The sequence below is a fragment of the Grammomys surdaster genome, unplaced genomic scaffold, assembly GCF_004785775.1.
Source record: "Grammomys surdaster isolate TR1022 unplaced genomic scaffold, NIH_TR_1.0 126051, whole genome shotgun sequence".
Lineage (NCBI taxonomy): Eukaryota > Metazoa > Chordata > Mammalia > Rodentia > Muridae > Grammomys > Grammomys surdaster.
In genome coordinates, this window is record NW_021620862.1 from 2,718,565 (window position 1) to 2,744,595 (window position 26,031).

Consider the following 26,031-nt stretch of genomic DNA (forward strand, 5'->3'; position numbering starts at 1 on the left):
AAAGGGTGTTCACAGCAGTCACCCTACAACAGACAGGAAGGGTGTTCACAGCAGTCACCCAACAACAGACAAAGGACTGTCACAATAGTTAGCTAGAGTCAGCCCTGATTCCATAACTGTTTTAAATGTGTTACAAAATTATAAGGGTACTTTACTGCGTTCCTGAAAAGAAGATGACAAGCTATTGGGAAAATGAGAAAAGTTTTATTCTATCTTGCTGTCTTTAAGGATTTGAACTTCAGTGACATCACCTGCTCATGACAAAGTTTTCACATGAGTCCAACGGTAATGAAAGTATCCTGATGCCCTTAGGCACACATCCCAGAAACCTGGATTATTAAGCCCACTGAAGAGTTTGAAGGAGTAGACCTAGAGCTGCTACTGTATCAGGCTTTGGTTGTACTCTGCCCTACCAGCACTAGTGACAACAGTGTGTTATTGCTGCCCACCTCATCAAAAGGCTGCTACTGTGGCAGTATAATAGAGTGGTGTGCATGGTGGGTTTAACACTTACAGTGGGAAGAGTTCTCTTCAAGACTCAGCAGGAGCTACCTTGCTGCATTGATCTCAACCAGTGATTCTCAACTAGGGATAATTTGTCTAGCAAGCAAACATTTAAGTAGTGTCTACGGGCATAGTTAATCATCACAATTGGGGATAGAAAGGAGTGATACTGGCATCTCATGAGTAGAAGCCAGGGGCAGTGGCAAAGATGCATAGCCTGGTTCCTAAAAGTTATCAGGTCTGAAACAGTAATAGTACCATGTTCAGAAACAATGATATAGCCATTGCAAGGCTTTGCAAGAGACTCAGGCAAGAGTAATTACAATTATGAATATAGATTGTGTTGTCTGGTAACTCTACCCTAAATCTTCTGCCAGTCCAGCTGGAATTAATCTCTTATTGCTAAAAGGTGCATTAGTCTGCCAAACTGGTGCCAGCAGGATGCCAGATGCATGCCACAGGATAGACATAGCAGTCTCAGGCTTTCCATGTCACATCCGTCTTCCAGGCCCTGCTTTCTTAGATGGTCATACTGTTGTTGAGGTTGTCTTTCCACTAGCACCGAACACTTCAGCATGGTTTCAGTTATTAGAGTTAGAATCACAGTTTTGTTGAGACATTTTTATTTCTGTAAAGTTCTGTTAGCCACTTTCACTATTGTGCTGGCTGTTTACAGGCGTGGCTCTGTCCAACTTTGGATGAGACTGGTTTTCTCATGATTTTGCTACCTGCTAGTTCCCTAGGAAACCATGATAGCTGTCTTCTAAACTGGGCTGTGTTCCAGTCAAGTATAAACAGACACCTTTTTCTTGTCTTCCTGTAGTTTCATTTTTTTTTTTTCCTGCTTGTCTGCCTAGTCTAAGCTTTTGTGTCAGGAACTGCAGGGCCTTTCACATCTCAGGCTAGGAAATGGTTCATTGCATGTTTTCTCAGAGACAGCTGGGCACTTTGCAAGATGAGTCCCCACCCCTGACACCAGGACATTTCTCTCTCATATCTCCTAGGCAGTTGGAAAATACAGAAATTAATAATTGATTAGATGAATGTAGTTCTTGGTCTTAACACTGAGGGACACTTGTGTTTTGTTCAAAAGCATGTTAATTCCACTCCTAGCTGAGGAGCTATTGACAAGCCCTGTGGCTGGCTTGGGGGTGGCGGTGGGAGTAGAGGTCCTTCTTCTTTAGTGCTGTAGCTACGGGTAAGTTGTCTTGTTTGTAAATAGCTCCGCACCTGTACTCATGCAGGCAATCCTGAGTATACTCGTGGGTTTATTAAGCAACAACAACAAGATAACCCACATTTAGATCGAAGACTTTTGTGGGAGGAGGAAGGTGTCTAGAGGGAGTGGGGGTTGGTAAGGGAGAGTAGTAGATGTTGAATATGATCAAAAATATTATATGTGTGCACATAATTGTCAAAGTTTAAAGCTATCTTTTAAAAAGTTAATGTTTATGAAGAGAGGCTCAATGGTGAGCCAGGAGTTAAAATGTAAGGAGAAGAGAGATTGGACTGAGAAATGAGTAAGGCACACTTTGACTTCAGTCTTCAGCTTCCAGACCTTTTAGGAGCTCCTTGTACTGACTGATGTTTAGATAATGGACTGCAGAAATAACGTTCACTTGAATTTATGTTCATGTGACCTGCCAGATGCAGAGGTTTTATTTGCATTTATATTCATACTTAAGCTTATATACAACCTGCAGTTGGTGCTGGAGAGAAGAAATCAAGATGTATTCTGAAATAGGCAAGTGGCCTCAGAGAACAGAGGAAATGGGTATTCTCTCTGGCTCTTGGTTAGATAAAGCTGTTTCCAAGAGCAGTGGGGTAGGAAATGATAAAGACTCCTCCTGTCTGATCTGTTTCCTTAAGTGTGAGTCCCAGTGAGCTGCAGCTGGTGGATGACGGACGGTTCTGGTGCAGTGGCTCCAGCTAAAGAGTCATGGCATTTCATCTGTCTTGAATCGTCTTAATTTATCCCTCAGGATTAAGTTAGCTTGTTATGCTGCTGTGGAGAATTGAAACCATTTAGAGTGCTTTGAAATGTTATGCTAAAATGATTTTAAAATGTCATTTAGCTTGATCTTAGTTTTAGGATTTAGTTCTTGCAAAGATTCCTTCTCTGACACTTATAACTAATGATTGAGTACTTGCAAAAAACAAAACAGATAAACCAAAATTCACTCTTAGAGGGAGGTTAATTGTTGAGCTCAGTGTCTAGTAATTTCACATATTATTTTTGATGCAATTTAGAATGTAATGTTGGTGTGGCTCTGAAAGACTGATGACACTGTTAGGAACAGGACTGAAAGGGTTGCTGCAAGTTGGCCCACAGGCTAGGGATGTTGTTTAGTGGTAGATCCTTTGCCCAGCATCCCATAGGCCCAGAGTTCAATCCCCAGTGCTACAAAATGAATATATAAAGCAGAAACCCTGCCATTATTGTAATTTCATGAAAGAACTGTACCCACAGGGACTTACCATTGTGCACTTTGTTTCAGATTTCCCTTTTTGCCTAATATAACTTTTTAGCTTTTAATCAGAGTAGGTATAAATAAATAATTATTCTTTGTCTTAGAAATAAAGTAATGTGATAGCTGTGTGGAGCACACTTTCAATGTTAGTCAGATTCTCTGCTTCCTTTCTAATGGATGCTATAAAGCCAAGGACTTCATTTATAGATTTAAGGGCATAAATCTAAATGTCTGAACTGCATTGCATGTCATAGAACACTTTCCTTTTCCTTTTCCATTGGCAAGTCTGTTTAGAAAATACTGAGTTTTAGAAAACTGTTACTGCTCCTTGTAGTCCTGAAACAGGACTGCATCTAATCTGGACTTTCTTAAACCCAGAATGAGTAAGAAGGGACCAGACCTGGTTATCAGTCAGCACCAGGTTTGTGTTTAGAGGAAGGTCTGTGTGGAAATCAGATCGGAATAGAGAAAACAGTGGTGCTGAGTTCACCATGACGATGATAGGATTTCATCTTTCATGTCAGACCAGAAGGGCTGGTTCATTTTAGTGTTATTCATGTAGAGGATGAGTTGCTGTAAGTAAAGTAACCATATAGCATATTTTATAACATGGAGTATTAAGTAATAAAACTTAAAAGTTAATAACATTGTAGAAAATGAAGAACATGTGTTCATAAAATGTGTTTTCATAGATGACAGATAATGATAATTATCCATCTGATTTTGTGTGTGTGTGTGTGTGTGTTCATGTGCTTCTGCTTGTGAGTGTGCATATGGAGGAAGAGGATAGCCTTGAGTGTCTTTCTTTGATTGCTCGCTTCTTTTATCTTTTGAGAGGTAAGCTGAAATTAAATTGATAGATCCAATTAGACTGGCTGACCAATGAGCCTCTGCCATCCACCTGTTCTGGCCCTCACCAGCGATGGGGTTACATGTGTGCCCTGACACATGCAGCTTTTTACAAAGGTTTTGGGGATCTGCATCCAGATCCTCATGTTTGTAGAGCAAGGACTTTACTAAAATTTTACTAAATTTTCTTCTCAGCTTCATTTTCATGTCATTACAGTTAAATGGTGTCTGAAATCTTTTGGAGGCTACATTGAGCAGTTAGGTTGAAGACATGTAGAGCAGAGGAGGCCCTAGTAGTCTCAGAGCCTGTCCCCTTCCCTTGGCTTCTTTATATGTCTCTCCAACAGGGTGGCCTACTCTTTTTTTTTTTTTTTTATTGGATGATTTATTTACATTTCCTAAGTTGTCCCCTTACCCCATCCCCCACCACCCCCTCGGAACCCCCAATCCCCTCGCCCCTCCTCCTTCTTCTCTGTGGATGTAACCTCTATCTACCCCCCACCCCACTCCCACCTCCCCACCCTCAAAATTCCCACCCCCTGGGGCATCCAGCCTTCATGAGGTCAAGGTTCTCTTCTTCCACCTATGCCCAGCAGGGCCCTCCACTTTTACATATTCAGCTGAAGCCCTGGATCCCCCCCTAAGTGCTCCCAGGCTGGTGGTTTAGACCCTGGGAGCTGTGGTTGGTTGGTATTGTTGCGCTCCTTCAGTCTTCACTCTAACTTCTCTATTGAGAACCCCATGATCAGTTCAATGGCTAGTTGTGAGCATCTGCCTCTGAATATGTCTGACTCTTGAAGGCCTCTGAGGAGATATCCATATCAGGCTCTTATCAGCATGCACTTCCTGTCTTCCACATCAGCATCTACCTTTGGTGATTGCACATGGGATAGATACTCAGGTGGAGTGGTCTTGAGACGGCCCCTCCTTCAGTTTCTGTCCCTCACTTTGTCTCCATATTTGCTCCCTTGAGTATTTTGTTGCTCCTTCTAAGAAGGACCGAATCACCCTCACTTGGTCTTCCTTCTTTATGGGCTTCATGTGGCCTGTGAGTTGCATCTTGGGAATTTCAAGGTTCTAGGCTAATATCCAATAATCAGTGAGTGAATACCATGTGTGTTCTTTTGTGCTTGGCTTACCTCACTCAGGATGATAATTTCTAGTTCCATCCATTTACCTAGGAACCTCTCGAATTCATTGTTTTTAATAGCTGAGTAATACTCCATTGTGTAAATATACCACATTTTTTGAATCCATTCCTCAGTTGAAGGACATCTGGGTTCTTTCCAGCTCCTGGCTATTATTATAAATAAGGCTGCTATGAACATAGTTGAGCATATGTCCTTATTATATGTTCAAGCATCTTCTGGGTATATGCCTAGGAGTGGTATAGCTGGATCCTCGGGTAATGCTATGTCCAATTTTCTGAGGAACCGCCAGACTGATTTCCAAAGTGGTTGCACCATCTTGCAGTCCCACCAACAATGGAGGAGTGTTCCTCTTTCTCCACACCCTCGCCAGCATCTACTATCACCTGAGTTTTTAATCTTAGCCATTCTGACTGGTGTGAGATGGAATCTCAGGGTTGTTTTGATTTGCATTTCCCTGACGACTAAGGATGCTGAACATTTCTTTAGATGCTTCTCGGCCATTCGAGTTTCTTCCGTTGAAAATTCTTTGTTAAGCTCTATACCCCATTTTTTAATAGGGTAATTTGGTTGCCTGGAGTCTAATTTCTTGAGTTCTTTGTATATATTGGATATTAGCCCTCTATCAGATGAAGGATTGGTAAAGATCTTTTCCCAATTTGTTGGTTGTCGTTTTGTCCTATTGACAGTGTCCTTTGCCTTACAGAAACTTTGCAATTTTATAAAGTCCCATTTGTCAATTCTCGATCTTAGAGAATATGCCATTGGAGTTCTGTTCAGGAACTTTTCCCCTGTGCCCAAGTATTCGAGGCTTTTCCCCACCTTCTCTTCTATTAGTTTCAGTGTATCTGGTTTTATGTGGAGGTCCTTTATCCACTTAGACTTGAGCTTTGTACAAGGGGATAAGAATGGATCAATTTTCATTCTTCTACATGTTGTCCTCCAGTTGAACCAGCACCATTTGTTGAAAATGCTGTCCTTTTTCCACTGGACAGTTTTAGCTCCTTTGTCAAAGATCAAGTGACCATAGGAGTGTGGGTTCACTTCTGGATCTTCAATTCTATTCCATTGATCTTCCTGCCTGTCTCTGTACCAATACCAGGTAGTTTTTATCACTATTGCTCTGTAGTACAGCTTGAGGTCAGGGATGGTGATTCCTCCAGAAGTTCTTTTATTGTTGAGAATAGTTTTCGCTATCCTGGGTTTTTTGTTATTCCATATGAATTTGAGAATTTCCTTTTCTAACTCTGTGAAGAATTGAGTTGGGATTTTAATGGGGATTGCATTGAATCTGTAGATTGCTTTTGGCAAGATGGCCATTTTTATTATATTAATCCTGCCAATCCATGAGCATGGGAGATCTTTCTATCTTCTGAGATCTTCTTCAATTTCTTTCTTCAGAGACATGAAGTTCTTGTCATAGAGGTCTTTCACTTGCTTGGTTAGATTCACACCAAGGTATTTTATATTATTTGCAACTATTGTGAAGGGTGTCATTTCCCTAATTTCTTTTTCAGTCTGTTTATCTTTCATGTAGAGGAAGGCTACTGATTTGTTTGAGTTGATTTTATAACCAGCCACTTTGCTGAAGTTGTTTATCAGGTTTAGGAGTTCTCTGGTGGAAGTTTGGGGGTCACTTAAGTATACTATCATATCATCTGCAAATAGCGATATTTTGACTTCTTCCTTTCCTATTTGTATCCCTTTGACTTCTTTTTGCTGTCTAATTGCTTTGGCTAAGACTTCCAGTACTATATTGAATAGGTAGGGGGAGAGTGGGCAACCTTGTCTAGTCCCTGATCTTAGTGGGATTGCTTCAAGTTTCTCTCCATTTAGCTTGATGTTGGCTACTGGTTTGCTGTAAATTGCTTTTACTATGTTTAGGTAGGGGCCTTGAATTCCTGATCTTTCCAAGACTTTTATCATGAAGGGATGTTGAATTTTGTCAAATGCTTTCTCAGCATCTAGGGAGATGATCATGTGGTTTTTTTCTTTAAGTTTGTTTATATAGTGGATTACATTGATGGATTTCCGAATATTGAACCATCCCTGCATTCCTGGGATAAAACCTACTTGATCATGATGGATGATTGTTTTGATGTGGTCTTGGATTCGGTTTGCTAGAATTTTATTGAGTATTTTTGCATCGATGTTCATAAGGGAGATTGGTCTGAAGTTCTCTTTCTTTGTCGGGTCCTTGTGGGGTTTGGGTATGAGTGTAATTGTAGCTTCATAGAACGAATTGGGTAGTGTTCCTTCTGTCTCTATTTTGTGGAATAGTTTGAAGAGAATTGGTATTAGGTCTTCCTTGAAGGTCTGATAGAATTCAGCACTAAAACCATCTGGTCCTGGGCTTTTTTTTAGTGGGGAGGCTTTTGATGACTGCTGCTATTTCCTGAGGGGTTATGGGACTATTTAGATGGTTTATCTGCTCCTGGTTTAACTTTGGTACCTGGTATCTGTCTAGGAAATTGTCCATTTCATCCAGGTTTTCCAGTTTTGTTGAGTATAGGCCTTTGTAGTAAGATCTGATGATTTTTTGAATTTCTTCAGTTTCTGTTGTTATGTCTCCCTTTTCAGTTCTGATTTTATTAATTTGGATACTGTCTCTGTGCCCTCTGGTTAATCTGGCTAACGGTTTATCTATCTTGTTGATTTTCTCAAAGAACCAACTCCTGGTTTTATTGATATTTTGTATTGTTCTTTCTGTTTCTATTTGGTTGATTTCAGCCCTGAGTTTGATTATTTCCTGCCTTCTACTCCTCCTGGGTGTATTTGCTTCTTTTTGTTCTAGAGCTTTTAGTTGTGCAGTCAACTTGTTAGTGTGTGCTCTTTCCAGTTTCTTTTTGTAGGCACTTAGAGCTATGAGCTTTCCTCTTAGCACTGCCTTCATGGAGTCCCACAAGTTTTGGTATGATGTGTCCTCATTTTCATTGAATTCTAAAAAGTCTTTTATTTCTTTCGTTATTTCTTCCTTGACCAAGTCATCATTGAGTAGAGAGTTGTTCAGTTTCCATGTGCACGTGGGTTTTCCATTGGTTTTGTCATTATTAAAGACCAGTCTTAGTCCGTGGTGATCTGATAAGATGCAAGGGATTATTTCAATCTTTTTGTATCTGTAGAGGCTTGTTTTGTGACCAATTATATGGTCTATTTTGGAGAAGGTACCATGAGGTGCTGAGAAAAAGGTATATTCTTTTGTTTTAGGATGAAATGTTCTATAGATGTCTGTTAAGTCCATTTGGTTCATAACTTCTGTTAATTTCAAAGTGTCTCTGTTTAGTTTCTGTTTCCATGATCTGTCCATTGCTGACAGTGGGGTGTTGAAATCCCCCACTATTATTGTGTGAGGTGTAATGTGTGTTTTGAGCTTTAGTAAAGTTTCTTTTATGTATGTAGGTGCCCTTGCATTTGGAGCATAGATGTTCAGAATTGAGAGTTCACCTTGGTAGATTTTTCCTTTGATGAGTATGAAGTGTCCTTCCTTATCTTTTTTGATTAATTTTGGATGAAAGTCGATTTTATTTGATATTAGAATGGCTACTCCAGCTTGTTTCTTGGGACCATTGGCTTGAAAAATTGTTTTCCACCCTTTTATTCTGAGGTAGTGTCTGTCTTTGTCACTGAGGTGCGTTTCTTGTATGCAGCAAAATTCTGGGTCTTGTTTGTGTATCCAGTCTGATAGTCTGTGTCTTTTTATTGGGGAATTGAGACCATTGATGTTAAGAGATATTAAGGAAAAATGATTGTTGCTTCCTGTTATTTTTGTTATTAGAGGTAAAGTTATGTTTGTATCTTCTTTTGGGGTTGTTGGAAGATTACTTCCTTGCTTTTTCTAGGTTGTAGTTTCCCTCCTTGTGTTGGCATTTTCCATCAATTATCCTTTGAAGTGCTGGGTTTGTGGGAAGATATTGTGCAAATTTGGTTTTGTCATGGAATATATTGGTTTCACCATCTATAGTGATTGAGAGTTTTGCTGGGTATAGTAATCTGGGCTGGCAATTGTGTTCTCTTAGGGTCTGTATGATGTCAGTCCAGGCTCTTCTGGCTTTTATAGTCTCTGGTGAGAAGTCTGGTGTAATTCTTATAGGTCTGCCTTTATATGTTACTTGACCTTTTTCCCTTACTGCTTTTAGTATTTTTTCTTTGTTTTGTGCATCTGATGTCTTGATTATTATGTGACGGGAGGTATTTCTTTTCTGGTCTAGTCTATTTGGTGTTCTGTAGGCTTCTTGTATGTTTATGGGCATCTTGTTCTTTAGGTTAGGGAAGTTTTCCTCAATAATTTTGTTGAAGATATTTACTGGCCCTTTAAGTTGAGAATCTTCATTCTCATCTATACCTATTATCCTTAGGTTTGGTCTTCTCATTGTGTCCTGGATTTCCTGGATGTTTTGAGTTAGGAGTTTTTTTGCATTTTGCATTTTCTTTGACAACTGTGTCAATATTTTCCACCGTATCTTCTGCATTTGAGATTCTCTCTTCTATCTCTTGTATTCGGTTGGTGATGCTTGTGTCTATGACTCCTGATCTCTTTCTTAGGTTTTCTATCTCCATGGTTGTCTCCCTTTGAACTTTCTTTATTGTTTCTATTTCTAGTTTCAGATCCTGAATGTTTTTGTTTAACTCCTTCTTTGTGTTTTCTTCCATTTCTTTAAGGGATTTCTGTGATTCCTCTTTAAGGGCTTCTATCTGTTTACTTGTACTCTCCTGTATTTCTTTAAGGGAGTTACTTAATTCCTTCTTATAATCCTCTATCATCATCATGAGAAGTGATTTTAATTCTGAATCCTGCTTTTCAGTTGTGATGGGGTGTTCAGGGCTTGCTATATTGGGAGAACTGGGCACTGATGATGCCAAGAAACTTTGGTTTCTGTTGCTTATGTTCTTGCGCTTGCCTTTCGCCATCTGGTTAACTCTAGTGGTACCTGCCCTCACTGTGTAAAACTGGAGTCTGTATTTCCAGTTATCTTGCTTATTGCAGAGCTCCTCAGAGTCCAGAGGTCTCTGTGGTCTTATGCTCCTAATCTCCTGGGTGGAAGAACTCCTGGGACTCAGGCCACCTCTTGGATCTGGAAATCCTTCAGCTCTGAGTGCAGTGGGTCCTCGATGACTCAGGTTTCAGTTTCAGCTGCTCTGAGTGCAGTGGCTCCTGGATGACTCAGGATTCAGTTTCTCAACAGGACAGGAGCAGACCGACTCTGTGTCTGCTCCAGCCCAGAGGACCAGGCAGGGGCGGAAGGGCGGCCTACTCTTAAATAATCATTCAAGACAGAGAAAGTAAAACCTGCTGACCCTTGTAAAGATGAGCTGTAACTGTTACTGCAGCCTGTTAATGCAAAATTAGGCCTGTTAGGAAGTACAGTGTGACCCCAAGGCTATTTTTAGACATGAGCTATCATAACAGTATACCTTAAAGTATTCAATCATAGATAGTTTATGTCACTGTGTGCTGGTTAGTTTCAGTTTCCACACTAGGGGTGGTCATTTCTGTTAACCAAGTATCTGTGTGTGAGATGGAGTCAGCCAGGACTGCACAGTTGGGCTTGCCACTGAGAGAATCCAGCTGTCCAACTCTTGTTCAGAACTAAGTCAAGCAACTTGAATTCTTTTGGTGGGGCAGGAATATGGAGATGTAGGGATGTAGAGAAAATAAGGCTTCCTGAGGCCAGAGCTTCGAGTGACTGAGTCTCCTGAATGGTTCTGTCTGCTCACCTCATATCTCCAGGTGGGACAGGCGAGTCTCAAGCACCAAGGGAAAGAAAGTAATTTCCCCAAGCCAGTGATTATCTGGGCACAAAGGGAGCTCTGCCATTCAGTCCTCCCTGTTCATTGTATCACATGCTCTGAATGGCTGGAACAGGGACCATAGAGATCTCCAAGTCTAATTTCTAACTGGATTTCATCTTCTCTTACCTCCTCTGTTATATTTCCTAGCTAGCTGAAGCTAGAATTCTGCTTCGTGCCATAAGGTTCTCCTAAGATGGATACATCTTTTGACGATGCCTTGTTGGCCAAGGACTTGGGGGATTGCCACCACTTTATTGGCTCTGACTCTCATCAGGTTTTTGTTGTAGAACGTGCCAATAGAAGCATTCACCAATTGAAATGTGCCCTGAGAGAAGTTGATGTCACTGTAGAAGAAGATGCACTGGATCCTTCCACCAGCATCAACGTAGACAATGAGGACACAGGGGTGGCCTGGCATGAACTTCAGCACAGCCATGCTGGTGAGTGTGACTGTCAGTTGGATCATGGTACATAGTGGATTCTCCCAACTCTACAGACTTCACTCCACTCAGTTGGCCACTCTACTGCTAAGTTTCTATTGCTGTGTAACAAAAAAGCAATAAAATTCCTTTACTCAGCTTTCTTCTTTTAACTTCTAAAATCGTATAGTCTGAAGTTCACAGTCCATAGGATGGATTAACACTGTTTTCCTAACGTAACAGTACTTCTTAACTTAATGTAACAGTACGTCTTAACATACTGCTCCACTCATATTTCTCTGTGCTGTCTTCTTAGCCATCCTTTTCACAAGCCTCATTTGAGCCACCTGTCATAGAATGCAGCCGTCTCTCAGCAACCCCTGGCCATGCTTCTATACCTTTACACCTACAATGCCTTGTGATGAATCTCTCCACTCTTCCCTGCATGCTGAACTCCTGTGCACTGCTGCTGTTAGCACCTATGTGAAAGCAAGCACAAGCTGTGTTCCCTGCTCTTGAAGCCTTGTGTGCAGCTCTAGGTTCACATGAAAAGCTTATATCTACTGCTGTAACTATTTGGCTTATTACATTCTTATTCAAGAGGTAGATTTTTTATTTTTTTCTTCGTATCCCCAGCCAGTGGCAAAGTTCTTGTTGCCTAATAGAAGTTTAAGCAATGTTTGCTGGATTGATGTTGAGCAATAAAATGTTAGTGTATTTTCTATTACTGTAACAACATCTGAGATAAACAAACCTATTAAGAATATACTTGTTTTTTTGAGACAGGGTCTCAGTGTGAATCCCTGGATAGCCAGAAACCCTCTTTGTAGGCAAGGTGGGCTTGGACTTGTGGTCATCCCCCTGCCTGTGTCTCCCAAGTGATGATATTACTGGAGTCTGCCAGCATACCTTAAAGGTTTGTTTCGGCTTATCATTTTGCACATTTCAGCCTATTATGGATTGCAGTGCTTTGCTTCTTTGGGCATGTGGCAGGGCAGCACATTGGGGAGGTCCATAAAGATAGGCAAGCCTACCTACCTCATGCCAGGAAGGGCAAAAGAGGAAGAAGGTGTTGTGAAGACTTCCTCCATTTAACAGTTTGATTATCAAATTTAATGATTTGTTTTAATAATCAAATCCCCAGCTCTTCACTAGGTCCTACATCTTCTAATTTCTTTTATCATCCATTTATGTTAAGCGAGGGCATATTCTTTGATGAGTGGTCTTTGAGGGGCATTTATAGCCTGAGCTGTGCATAACCTATAATCTCAAGCAAGGTCAATAAATCCATTGCTTTTTCTCTGCAGTCAATCAACTGAAAGCTTTGTTGCGTCAACAAACATGTAAGGAAAATGAGACATCTCCAACACGAAGACGAAAGTTGTCCCCTTCGGTGAGTGTCACCCTTTGAAACCTGACAGAAGCCCAGCTTCCTAGCTTTGCTTCAGTTTCCTGTGTCAGTTTTTGCATGTTGCACATGGTCCATTTTACAGCCATAGTAATTTTATTTTATTTTATATTTTATTTTCATTTATTTATTTTGTTTGTTTTTTTAGACAGGATTTCTCTGTGTAGCCCTGACTGTCCTGGAACTCACTCTGTAGACCAGGCTGGCCTCGAACTCAGAAATCTGCCTGCCTCTGCCTCCCATGTGCTGGGACTAAAGGCGTGTGCCACCACTGCCCGGCAACATAGTAATTTTAGAGAAACATTCTTCCACCTCTGATTGAACTGAAGGAATCTTGATACTTTTAATTTTTTTTTTTTGCTTCAAAAATGAGGTCAAGAGAACAGCTTGATAAATGTCTTTTGCAATGGTTAGTGAATATATAAAAGCAACAGTCAATACAAAGGCCTAATGTTTCAGTAATATATTTTTTAAATTCATATCTATATTGGATCATTTGTAGAAGTTACTAATTGTAATGTTAGGTCCTCTCCCTTGTAATGCTGTTTTATTTAGTGTTATAATTAGTGAGAAATTGTACAACATTTTTTAGAAATTATATATACTTTGAAGATTTTGTTATATTTTGGATATCTATGTATTCAACTTAAAGAAAAAAACCTAGATACGCTGTCCATCTCAACAATGTCTGGTTTTCTACTCTTATGAAACTCATGTGCTTCTAACATGTTGTATTGACTCCTGAGCATCTATTTAGTGGTAGAGTCTCACATGGTAGTGACTTGTAATTGACACAGCTCATAGTATTAGTACGTATAAGTATACAGTGCAGGTCCCCACACTGTTATATGTGCTCCTGTAAATGGACCTGTACATTTGTAAAGCAGCCACTCCGTGTAATAAAGAACCTTCCTGGGGCTGGAGAGATGGCTCAGTGGTTAAGAGCATGGTCTCCTCTTCCAGAGGTCCTGAGTTCAATTACCAGCAACCACATGGTGGCTCACAACCATCTGTAATGAGATCCGATGCCCTCTTCTGGTGTGTTTGAAGACAGTGTACTCACATATATAAAATAAATATATATTTTTTTTAAAAGAACCTTCCTCCATACTGATCCAGTTGGCTCCCCATGGCAGGACTCCGATGTGTCCTCCAAGCTGATAAGCACGTCTGGATAGGCAGCAGCTCTAGCAACTTCCTCTAACTTGTGTGAAAGCATGCCATTCACTTTGTGCTCTTCAGAGCATTCTAGAAACCAAAAGCCAGCAGGAGTAAATGCACTGAGTGATAAAATGTGTTGTTATAAAATTATAATCAATAGCTATAAATATTGAATATGCAGTGAAGTGTATTTCTGTAAAGTAAGAATTAAACATAAAAGTATGTGCTTGGAAGGATGCAGTGCTCCTGTGAGGGTGCCATTATGACACTGTGTAAGTCAAGGGAAGCCATGTGTATCTAGAGTGCATCATGCAGCCTTTACATTCAGTTGTTGTGGGCACAGGGACCAGGAGATGGGGGAAGAGTTGCAGCTCACTAAGATTCCTATGATTCGGACTCTGGAGACCAGCATCAGGGTGCAGCTCTAACTTTATTGTTTAGTACATAAGCTTACATACAGTTTTTCAGCCTATTAGGGTACAGTTATGTATTCAAGAACAAATTGGGGCACAGCATGTGTTATTTAGTTGGATCTGACTCATCTGCCCTTGAGCCTGTAAGTGGGGGGGTGGCGGCGATGGGGAGATTTCAGTGAGGACAGGGAAGCAGCCTCCCACCTGGCCTTGCTGGGAGCCATTTCAGATCACTTGGAGCTAGATCAGGATACTTGAGGAGTTGCAGAAGCCTATGGCGTTTCTCTTCGCCCCGCCCTTGTTACTGCAGTGGTTTTATTTCCACATCCCCCACAAGTTGTCACACATACTAGAATCATGAAGTGGCACTGCTACTATGATGTGTTAATATTTATGTCATACTTTATGGGTTTCTAAAGAATTCTAAATATATCATTTCTCTTATGATTGCAGAAATTCCAGGACTCAGGCACAGTGTCCTTTTAGCAAGCATGTGACGTAACTTTGTAAACCCAAGGCCTAGACTATGATTGACCTAGTTCAGAGTTGATTCTTTTATATCCAGCCCAGCTCTTGGTACAGAAAATACTTTAGCCAGGAATAATTCTTTGCCAAAGCTATAAAAATCAACTGAGTGAGGAAAAAAGTTCTCTTTGCAAGCCTTCCTGTTAGGCTGACTGGTTGACTCTCATTTCCCTTTTCCTGATTTCATCTTCCTGAAAAACCAACAGCAGTAGAACTTTTTCTGAAATGTCTCCTTGGGCTACGTGGTGCACCTTGTGTGTCTCTTTTAGGGAGGATCTGTGCCTTAGAGAATCTGTGCCCCAGAATGCACAATTTTGAATTGCTGCTAGGCTATGTTAACCCTTCCACTCCTACACACCTCTGCGGCTATAAATCCATTCAGCAGCAACAACAACAAATTGAAAGCCCAAATTCTAGCTTTTCTAATGTGATCTTTGGAACAGAGTTTTGCTTGCCTGGTGTGCATTTGACTTCTGAAGTCTCTTCCTTGGTGAGCTGATATGAATTTCAGGGAACACTTGTCTTCTGTGGTACGATTGCTGAATGGGCTGTCATGTTGCTAAGTAGTTAAGCAGGTAGCCCATCCCAAGGCAGTTATAGTACCCTGTTCTAAAAAGAAACTTCATGTGTCATGTGCTTTTAATAACTGTGTTACTTTCTTTCAAAAATAATATTCATGTCTTATACTTGTAGAATTTATAGAACAGAGAAATAAATACTCCATGTACACTGTGATCTAGTACACGGTGGTCTAGTCTTTGCTTATGTCGCACCAGCACTAAATTGAGTGTAGAGAGGGTAACCAGACGATTCTTTGCTAAATCTGGAGCTGCTTAACTTGTCCTTTCTGTCGTAGAGGCCGTCAGAATGTGAGGATGGTAGCATGCCTACCATGCACAACCTTGTTCCCATCATTAATGACCAGTCTCAATATATTCATCATTTAGAAGCAGAAGTCAAGTTTTGCAAGGTAAGCTGCTCATCAGGATCTCAATGTGCATCAGTCATATCTTACATAGAAGTCTGGAATTCTTAGCTTTCGTGTTTACTGTGATCCACTGAAAAGAACTACTCTTATGTGGTACTGTCTTTCATGCCGTTTCTGATTGGTTAACTGCCCAGCAGTTTTGTTATTCTGCTGTTGAAGTCGGTGCTGATGCTGTACATGGTGTACTAAGTAATAGTAACTAGTTAAGTCACTGTGCTGGTTCGTCTTTGTCAGCATCACACAAAGCAGAGCCCTCTAGGAAGAGGGACCGTCAGCTGAGCAAGTGCCTCCATCAGATTGACTTGTGAGTCCATCTGTGGGCATTTTCTTATTTCTGGCTGATATGGGAGGATCCAGTCCACTGTGGGCAATGCTATGCCCTGTAAAAGAAAGCAAGCCAAGTGAAGCATAAAAACCAAGCCAGTAAGTGAGGCCTGTGTGGCTCTGCCCTAGCTCCTGCTTCTGGGCTTGCCTCAAGCTCCCACGCTGACTTCCTTCAGTGATGGACTGTGATCAGGATGTATAAGCTAAATAAAAGCTTTCCTCTCCCAAGTGCTTATGGTATTTCTCACAGAACAGAGGCCTAACTAGAACTGGCTCGTACTGTGAGACTTTATTGTTTTATGACTAGAAGTTAGGCTATTTTTGTGGTTTGCCTTTATTAGAGACATCAGGCTAAATTTTCTTCTGTGGTCTTGGAATCATCTTCTCTGCTATCTTCAGGTTCCTTAGAGAGTCTTTGAAAGAATTTCTGTAGGTTGAATTTCTCCTCTGTTACGAGAGATCCCTGTTGGTATGGAAAGTCATGGGGAAGACAAAGTGCTGTCTGACCCTGTGAGTCCCTTTCACATCTCACTGAGCTCATAAAGGTTTTTATAACCTTTATGTCTACAGGTCCTTGAAAGTGTTTCCGCCCAAGTAAGGCCTTGTTATAGCAGACACAGGTCCTGGGCATAATATTTGTAAGCGCCACCTCCCCCTTCCTGGCATGAGTGGATTTATTTTAATTTTTACCTTGAGTACTTGGTAGCCATGGAATTAAAACCCTGAGGGGTCCTAGATCCCCCTGGAATCTTTAAACCTTAAACTGACTCACACTGACCTTTGAATCAGTTATCATTAGGATTTTCCTCCCTAAGTACTGGCTTCTGCAGCGGCTTCTTAAAGGTTTCTGTTCCAGTGTTGTAGTTCTAAGCGCGTTTTCTCTGGATTAGAGGCACAACTTTAACTTTCTCTGTGACTTCATTTCTTAGGTGAGTCTAAGAAGAATTTTTATTTTCAGATTGTTAAAGTTTTTTATTAGAGAGATTGAGTTGATACCTTCCAAGCTTAATTACATGTTGGACTAAGAACTGGACTTTTGGAATTTATTTTTTCAACATCAACATTTAATTACAGGTTTTTTCCTAATGTAGGTAAAAGGGATCTGCATATTACATAATAGTTTTTGATTATGGTAGTAATCAATAGTAGGATAAGCATTCATACATCTGTATTTTTGAGATTTTTTTGTTTTTGTTTTCAGAAAGTAAGATAGCACTCAGTAGCTATTCAAGTTGTGATTTCCTTAGTTGCTTCTGTTACATGATACTAGGCCAATGATATATAGAACTACAAGTGGTCAAACTTTATACCAGTCTGCTTCATTTGTAGTTCTTCTGGGAACCAGTTGATAAACACTGCAGTTTTCTTTCTTTCTTTCTTTCTTTCTTTCTTTCTTTCTTTCTTTCTTTCTTTCTTTCTTTCTTTCTTTCTTTCTTTGTTTTTTTTTTTTTGTTTTTTGAGACAGGGTTTCTCTGTGTAGCCCTGGCTGTCCTGGAACTCACTCTGTAGACCAGGCTGGCCTCAAACTCAGAAATCCACCTGCCTCTGCCTCCCAAGTGCTGGGATTAAAGGCGTGCACCACCACTGCCCGGCAACACTGCAGATTTCTGTGCTCTTCATTTAGTCCTCACACATTATTGACATTTAACCATTGGTAGGTAGTAGTTTACTTACTTTTCAGCAGACTGCCTCATTTTGAAAAATCTCTTAGATAATCATTTTAACTAAGACTTTCCTCTAGTCTTGGATTCCTTGTAGAAACAAAATAATAGCACCTTATGATATGGCCACCATCTGACGTCAACTATCCATTAAGTAACACAAACACTAGATAATATTACCTAGGGTTAGGTTTCCTTTCTGCCCTTAATATAATTGTTGTGCATCAGGAATTTGATGGTATAACTCTTCCATAATTTATTTCATGTTGGATTCCAAGTAATTAAGAAATATATGTTGCTTAAAAGCTTTAATTTCTGCTTTTTATAGGATGAATTATCCGGAATGAAAAATAGGGTGCAAGTAGTTGTACTTGAGAATGAAAGGCTCCAGCAAGAATTGAAATCTCAAAGACATGAGGAGACACTGAGGGAGCAAACATTCCTGGATGCGTCTGTGAGTGGTGTTTATAACCATAGTCTTTTATTTTGAATGTTTCTTCCTACCCTTTCTCCAAGCTTTTCAACTGGGTTCAACCTATTGATATAATATTATTGTCTACAAAGTTCATACTCAAGAACTATGAAGTCGAGTTGTTAAGAAAAAAAACAGAAACAAACAAACTCATGGTATTTTAAATAAGTTGATGATTTTGTGTTGGGCGATCATTACGTCCATAGCTATTCTGGGGTACCTATGGCCCATGAGCCATAGTTTGGACATACTTGTTTTTTTTCTCCTTGAAGTTTGTTGAGAATGCCATGTTTAAATTTGCATGGTGCTTTAGTAGTTAGAGTCAGCTGTGATGGAGTGGATCTTCAGGTGACAGAACACAGGCCTGGAGGTCCCCCGGTGTCTTCTCTGTGCCTTTATGCCTTTCTCATATGAAAAGAGGAACCTGCAAGCACAGAATGTGTTATATAGTAGGAACTGTGCTAATCTAGGAATGGTTCAGAATCTTACCTGGATCTGTTGACTTTCTCTACATTTCTCTTGAGCTCTAAGATCTTAGATAAGCAGTGCATCGTGGTAGGAAGAATCCTGGCCTGTGAGTCTGAGGATCAAGATTCTGTTCTGAGTTTGCAAGGTTCATGGTGTTTACTAAGTATCAGCCTTGCTCATAATACTTAGTTCCTTTATTGGTGATTTGAGAAACTTTACCCTCATCAGGGTCTACAGTGGGAGTTCCTGGGTTCCATCCCCCAAGAGTCCCCGACATTTTTCCAGTCTGGTTGGATTCTAGGAATATAAACCTCCAGTTGCTTCTTGTCTCTAGTATTGTTGGTACAGACTTTGAAGAAAGGATAAAATGGTCTTTAGACTATGTAGAGACCATTTACACTCTGTAGACAAATTCTACCTTCAATGAGGCATTGCTGATGCTGCTAGTTGCAGCTTACGTTGTCATGGACTTTGGTTTTTCTAGATGTAGTTATCATTCGTAAATCAGTTCTATGAAGAAGAATATGTGACTTTGTAATGGCTCCGGTCCCCCTGTCATTGTCCAGTGAGGCATGAGGGCCATACCCATCCCGATGTCTTTTTCCTGGAGAGGGGATACCTTTGACATCAACCCCTATGCAGTCAGGCTTGTCCCTCAGGGAACCCAGAGAGATATTTTTAACTTTTATTTATATTCCCTTGCAGTGCTTAGCCTCGCAGCCTAAGCAAGAATTCAGATCGCCAGTCAGAGGGGGTTCTGGGTGGCTCCTCTCTGCTTGTTCTAGGGGTGGAAGTCTCCTCTTTTAGGTTGAGTGGAGATGGGTTTTGGGAACACCTTGGATAGAGTAACAACCTCATCTTGAGTCTCGTGGTCCTCCATAGCTAACTTATGATAATATATCTGAATAGGTTTTGCTACCAAATTATTTATCTGTTGTTTCACAAACCTAGTCAGCCTATTTAAGGCCCAGGGACCAAAAGAAGTAAGCAAAAATAACTCAATTAATGGTCCCAAGATGGGAGGAAGTAGGGTTGACTACCATGGAGAGGTTGAAAATCAATTCTTGTACCAGCTCTCATCTTTCTCTTTCTGTCTCTGTCTTTTCTCAGGGCTTCTCTGACCTTTTTCATGCTCTCTTTAACCATCCCTATCTTGTCTATATAAAGGCAACATTCTTCTTTAAGGGCTGTACACAGTCAAGAGCTGTACACAGTCTTTTCTATTGTAAAAGAGTAAATCAAGTCCAATAAAGTCCTTTGCAATTTTTGGAGGTCTCTTCAGACAGTGAAACGAGGGATTTCTTCAGATTAGTGATGTCAATCTCTAGCTGTTTGATGTTCTTGTCAATGGCCCATCAAAGGTCTGAGTAGTATAAGTTCGGAGGCCAGCATCTGGATTAGAGGAGATGTCAGGGGCAGCCCTGCTTATACACTGAAGGCCTAAAATCAGCCATAGGCCGAAAATCAGCAATAGGCCTGTCATATATGTATACTAACACCAAGTCTTGGGTCTCTGTGGAAAAACATTGAAACAGATGGCTATAAGCTATTGTAAACAGGCAGCTTTTGTGGAAATTTACCAGCCTGAGTAGTCAAAGACCTTGTAAATAGGTAGCCTTGGCAGATAATACCAACTTAGATAGGGACAAGAGAGTCATAGGCAGAGTCATAGTGACTTGTCTCCTGAACCTTCACGCAGCTGATACCCTGTTCTGAAAGATATCTGTACTCCCTCTGAACACCCACGCTCCGGTGTCATCCCCTTCCCCACGTCCTGCCTTTTTGTGTTTATAACCCCTGTGTGAATAAGTAAAAATTACAATTTGATTAAAAAAATAAATAATAATAAAACTAATAAAAAAACGATTTAAAAAAAAAGAAGAAGAATATGTGAGATTCTTTATGATGTACTTATGTGTCATCTGATTTTGGTTTTGTAGCTTACTTCTCCCAGCCGGACCCAGCATTTCCTTTCTGGTCCTTGAGTTGTGTGTGTGTGTGTGTGGGGGGGTGTTGCTGTTGAGTTGACTTTGAAAACTCATCAGTTGGGCTGGTGATTAGTATTCAGTTTGTTTTCTGTGCTGACATTTACATTTGTGAAAAGTTAGCTACTCCTTGATATATAATTATTTTGTAGCTTTATATGATTATTAATATTGGTGGTTAAACATTCCACCTTAATGCTTATAATTTTGATGTTAAATTGAAAAAAAAAGATATCACCCAATAAAAAGTACTTGGAAATAGTGCCTTTAAAAAAAAAATACAGTCTTGTGTTTTTCCAGTAAATGTATAGTCACTTAGCAGTGAGTCAGTTATTCATCGTCCTCAATATTTATACAGTGGCAAAGAAGTGGGAGAAGAGGAAGTGATGTGAGAGGAAACTGTGTAGACGCGTGAATAAGAGGCAGGAGTGAGCGGGAAGGAAGCGACGGTCGCCACAGCACATCTGCCTGGCAGTCTGAGAAAAGGGGACTTGCCAAAAGAAAACTACAGTCATAATTGTAGACTAGACAAGTTTCCAGAGAGGCTGTGTTGTTGATCTTACTCATTTACATGTAGTGAAAGGGGCACACCCCCTGAAATGACTGTAGTAGGTGTGCTGGCCAGCCCCTTAGCCTTCTGTGGTGTCCACTGTTGCTGGACAGTTGTACTTGCTGTTTACTTGGCTAGGTAAACAGGTCTTTCACTAATGCATTCTTGATACTTTGTTGGAATTAATATGAGTAAAACTTTTTAGCATGTCTTAAGTGTTGATGAGTTAGGGATGTTATCTTTCTCAAGGAGAAATTGGGTTTTTTAGTGACTCAGATATTCATACTAAGTCTCAGCAGTGCTATAGGTTAATTTGAACTTAGAACCCAGTATCCCAATGTCCTCTTCTGTAAAGAACTGAGATAATTATATAGTAACTCTCATTTGTAGTGCCTGCGTGGGTTTGTATCAGGTACTGTATTAAGCCTGTTACTTTTCTTGTATTATTTCAGTTTCACAATAGCTTACAAGGCAAGTGGTACTATTTGTATTTCAGAGGAGAAAGTTAGAATATGTAGTAGTTAAGTAACTGATACCATGTCACAGAGCTATAAAATGGTAAAGCAAGGACAGGAGCCCAGACTATCTTGACCCCTTGAACCCAGTTACTTAAGTTCATTTTTTTCTGCCTGTGTGTATAAATTAGTAAAAGATGCTCACATTGAAACAAACCATATTGCCCAGAGGTTTCTCCCAGAGAAGAGAGAATTCGGTTCCTCAATTCTATCTCTGCACGTGCAGGCAAGCCCCCAAGACTTGGAACTTCTAGGATGTTTGAAGACCTAGATGTTATAAAGGAATGATAATGGTATTTTATTAAAACTGAAACTATTCATAGAGTGCATCACTCATCTTTTAAAATCATAGTTTAATCCCCATGAAAGACTCCTGTCAAAAAGCTTTCTCTGTAGCTAAAAAGTATAATAATATTAAAATATCTTACTTGTTAGAGATTTTGTCACTATCTCAAAGATCTACGATAGGAACATCTCTGAGTCATTTTCTGTACTAATATTTCCTACAGTGAGGAAATAAGAGGTTTCCAATGATTTTAAGGATTTAAAATAATTGGTTAAATACTATTCAAGGTTTCAAAAGCTATCTATAGAAGACAAAACACTTATTTCTAAAGAATAATGTTTTATATCATGGGTCTGCAATCTGTGGTCTATAGGCATTAATTATCCAGTTTCTCTAGAGGAAATTGGTACCTTATCTTTGATTGATTTCAGAAGCAACTGAATATGAGCAGATCTTGTATGGCACTGCCCTACTTACACAATAGGTTGCAGTCGTGTTGGCCTGGGACCCGGATTCATCCCCTAGCCTCCTCCTCTCACCACCCTCTGCTTTACCTCTGTTAGTTGTAATTTTAATTTTTTCAAACCTTATTTTTAATGATGGTTCTTAAACACTTTAACCTCCCTTATAGTCCACCACCCACCAGAGGGTGGGAAAGAAAGGATACGGAGGAAGTGGACCTTTAGAAATGGTTCTTTGGAGCAAGTCCAGTCTGTGTTGTCTGGAAATCTGCAGTAGTTCACAGGTTAACAGCAGCAGCTTGATCCACTCACAAAAACTTCACAGATACATCAGCAGTCCATTTCAGTAGAGTTGGCATAGCAAACATTGATCAGCACCAGAGACATGACCTAGCAGAGACAACAGGTCTCAGAGTCAGTTCCAGTCAGCAGGAGGGACCTGGAAGAATACCCTGAGAAGTTCTAGGCTATGCCTCACTCAGTGAAGTGAAGATCATTGAAGACTCGAGACCCATAAGCATTGCACAGCTAGCTCTATAAGCAAGCCAAGCTCAGCCTCCGTCACTGTCCGTCGAGTTCTGTTTATTCCCTCCAAGCCTCACGTGTCCTCCATGTGCCTTGCCTTAGCACGTGCACCTGTCTCCGCTGACGTCACTCTACCAATCAGCCCTACTCCTCAGAAGCATCGAGAAGCTGCAGCACACCACCAGAAGTTTTTTGGTGCATTTCTTTCTATGCCATCTTGACAAAATGCAGCTCTACTACAAAATGTAAGGCGGACCAGTACATGTATGGTTAGCAGAGAATCCTTCATCATGTGTCCTTTCAGGTGCTTGCTTTAGCAGAACATCCTCTCTCTTGTGTCTGCTTCAACAAAATATTTCTTTACAAGTCTGCCTTAGCCTTTCATCTGTGTCCATTTTCACGCCATGTTCCTTCATGTGTTTGCCTCAGCAAAACACTATCCAGCTGGCCTTCCAAAGAACCCTTAAGTTTCCACGTCAGCTAGTAGTGATGGCAAACTACCTATGAACACAGGTAGAGGCTATCTTGTTATGGAAGGTTTGCTTTTCATTTAAATGACACACTAGGACCAAAACTTTTCCAGAAAGCTAATTGGAATTTCTGATTGCTCTCAGCATACAACATCCTCTGTCTATTGTGACTTAGTCCGAAGATAAGAGTATTGCAATGTCTTTTAAGAATGGAGCTTTGCTTGATCCTGAAAAATCTCAATTACCACCAAAACCAGTGGCTTTCAAGTTCTTGTCTAAAAAGATTAATGAATTAGAGAAATGAAATACACAGATCCCAGAGCGTCAGTTTTAGAGAAAAGTTCATTGTGGTACAATGATGTGTTCACTAACCCAGAAATTTTCCAAACCCCATCATTTGGAATTTTCAGAAGGCTCCTTACATAGGCATGGTTGATTTGTTAATGAGTGACCAAACAAACCAGTAGCCATTGCTCCAGTCCTCTCATCCTCAGAGAATAGGGAGGCTAAGAGTTCCCCCTTCTAACGAGGTTTCTGGTAAACTCTGCCCCCTTCCTGAAGCCTTGGGAAAACCTATGTCATCTTATTAGCATCAATGTTCCCAGCACTTGTGGTTATGAGGGTCTTAGGAACTCTTGTATTGGCAGTTGTGGACTAATACCAAGTATCGTACTGAAATATGTTTGGTCTTTTCACTCTAAAAATGTCAGGAGTTTTGGAAGCACTATCAGGAATCCAGAGCAGAGAACACCCATGTTTCTCTTATTACATTAAAGGCATAAATACTGCAGCCAGATTGCTAGGGCTCAAATCCTTACAGTTTATCCTTGTGACTCTTAGCAAATTATGTGAAGTACACAAAAGTATCTAACATACTTTGAGCTATGATTATTAGCCTCTATAGAATATGGGAAGTAAAAGACTGTCAGTTCCAGAGTGTCTGCTTTCTGAGGAGAATGTTGCATATACAGGCATCCAGGCTTCTCTGTGGATATTTGCATTATTCCCTGCATATGTGGGCACTTGACCCTATAATACCCACTGTCTAGCATAGCTTCGGCATGTACGTGTTCCTCATGGCTGGGAACCAGGATTCCATTTATAGTCTGCATGCGTACTTAATGGTGAGTGTCAGCAACTAATGGTGTGCTTTATTTTAGGGAAACACGCAGAATTCTTGGATTAAGACACGAGAAGATTCTAGGGTGGATGAAGCTGCAAAGAGACCATTTTCTCACGGTGATGCTGAAACTGGCAAAACTGTGTTCACTGGCGATGCTGACAAGTGGAAGCTGGAGCTGGTGAGTGGAGTGCTTCTGCTTCTCTGCCTCCCTTTCTTCTCGGCATGGGTGGCTCTTCACCTTTCCCTTGGGCCTTGGTCATTTCAGTTGTCCTCTGTCCCACTTGCTCACATCCTGTCTTTAACCCCTCTGATGGATTTGGCATGCCCCTCATTGAGTGTTTTTCTGTTCTAGAGTTCTTCTTAGTTCCTTTCTGTAATGTCCTCTGCTTTCTCCAGTTCTTTGCCTATGTTTCTCCTTGCTCATTGGATGCACGTGAGGCAATTGCTTATAGCCTTCTCTTTAGTCAGTTTGTTGTCTGGTTTCTCAAAGATTATGGTTTTTTATTTTATCCTGTTCATGACCCTACATTTTTATCTCCTTTACTCCCAAACTTTCTCAGACAGTTGAATATATTCTTATCTGCATTCTTTGTCTCCTGTTTTTACTTTAACACCTGATAGCATGTTCTGCCTGCTCATTTTATGGTTGCAAGTGATCTCTACCTAATAATAGTTTTGATACCACATGGACCAGTTCAACAGCCTCTTCCTTAACATTCTTACTGCACAATACAATATTTGTCCATTAAAGTACTCAAAGGTATACAGCCTAGTGATTTACTCTGAAAGAGTACTCATGAAATTATCATTTAGATCAATAATTATTTATTTATTTTACCATCCTTGCATGTCTTTGCTGTGCTCCTTGTCATCCAGTGTCTCTTTACTCCAGAGCTAACCAACTAGCTAGTCCTGACTTTCATGAACATTTGCCAAGAACACATTACTAAACATTCTACTTGAATCTTGTAAATTAAGAAAAGGTTATATAGATGGAGTCTTATGATGGTATATATTCTTTTATCTGGCCCCCCTTCTTTCTCTTTCTCCATCTTCCCTACCCCCTTTCTCTTTTAAATTTAGTTTGGCTTTTAGAGACAGGGTCTTATATAGCCCAGGGTGGCATTGAACTCACTGTGGAACTTAATCTGGCTTTGAACTCAATCCTCCTGCCTCTGCTTCTCAAGTGCTGAGATTACATGTATGTTTCAACAATTTGTCTTTGTTTCCTACCATTGCATTTCTAGATCTCCCCATGTCATTGCATGTAGCAGAAGCTTAGCAGTTTTCATTGAGGAGCCACCAAATGAATGCGCCACAAGGGACTTATCCAGTCTTGATGGGCATTTGTGCTGCTTCCGACTTGGTGCTGGTGTGAATACTTCTGCAGAGAACATTCATTATGTCTGTGGGCACGCACCTCACACATGGTCTTAGGCTGTGTCAGTGTTCAACTAGAATTGATTATCAGTGACTGCCTCCCGAGTAGTGCTTTACCAGTTTCCATGCTGTCCT

The 26,031-nt window shown here is 40.5% G+C and overlaps 1 protein-coding gene across 3 annotated transcripts in view; it reads left to right on the plus strand.

Moving 5' to 3' along the window:
- Window positions 1-26,031, plus strand: part of Sdccag8 (serologically defined colon cancer antigen 8) — a 213,391-nt gene that overhangs the window by 4,891 nt on the left and 182,469 nt on the right. For all 3 annotated transcript variants that reach the window (XR_003709718.1, XR_003709717.1, XM_028755297.1), the window contains exons 2-6: window positions 11,050-11,202; window positions 12,489-12,574; window positions 15,545-15,658; window positions 17,990-18,115; window positions 24,554-24,694. Coding sequence is in view for 1 of the 3 variants with exons in the window: in XM_028755297.1 (XP_028611130.1) it covers window positions 11,050-11,202; window positions 12,489-12,574; window positions 15,545-15,658; window positions 17,990-18,115; window positions 24,554-24,694 (620 nt within the window). In the remaining 2 variants the exon portion in view is untranslated. The remainder of the gene's footprint in view (window positions 1-11,049; window positions 11,203-12,488; window positions 12,575-15,544; window positions 15,659-17,989; window positions 18,116-24,553; window positions 24,695-26,031) is intronic.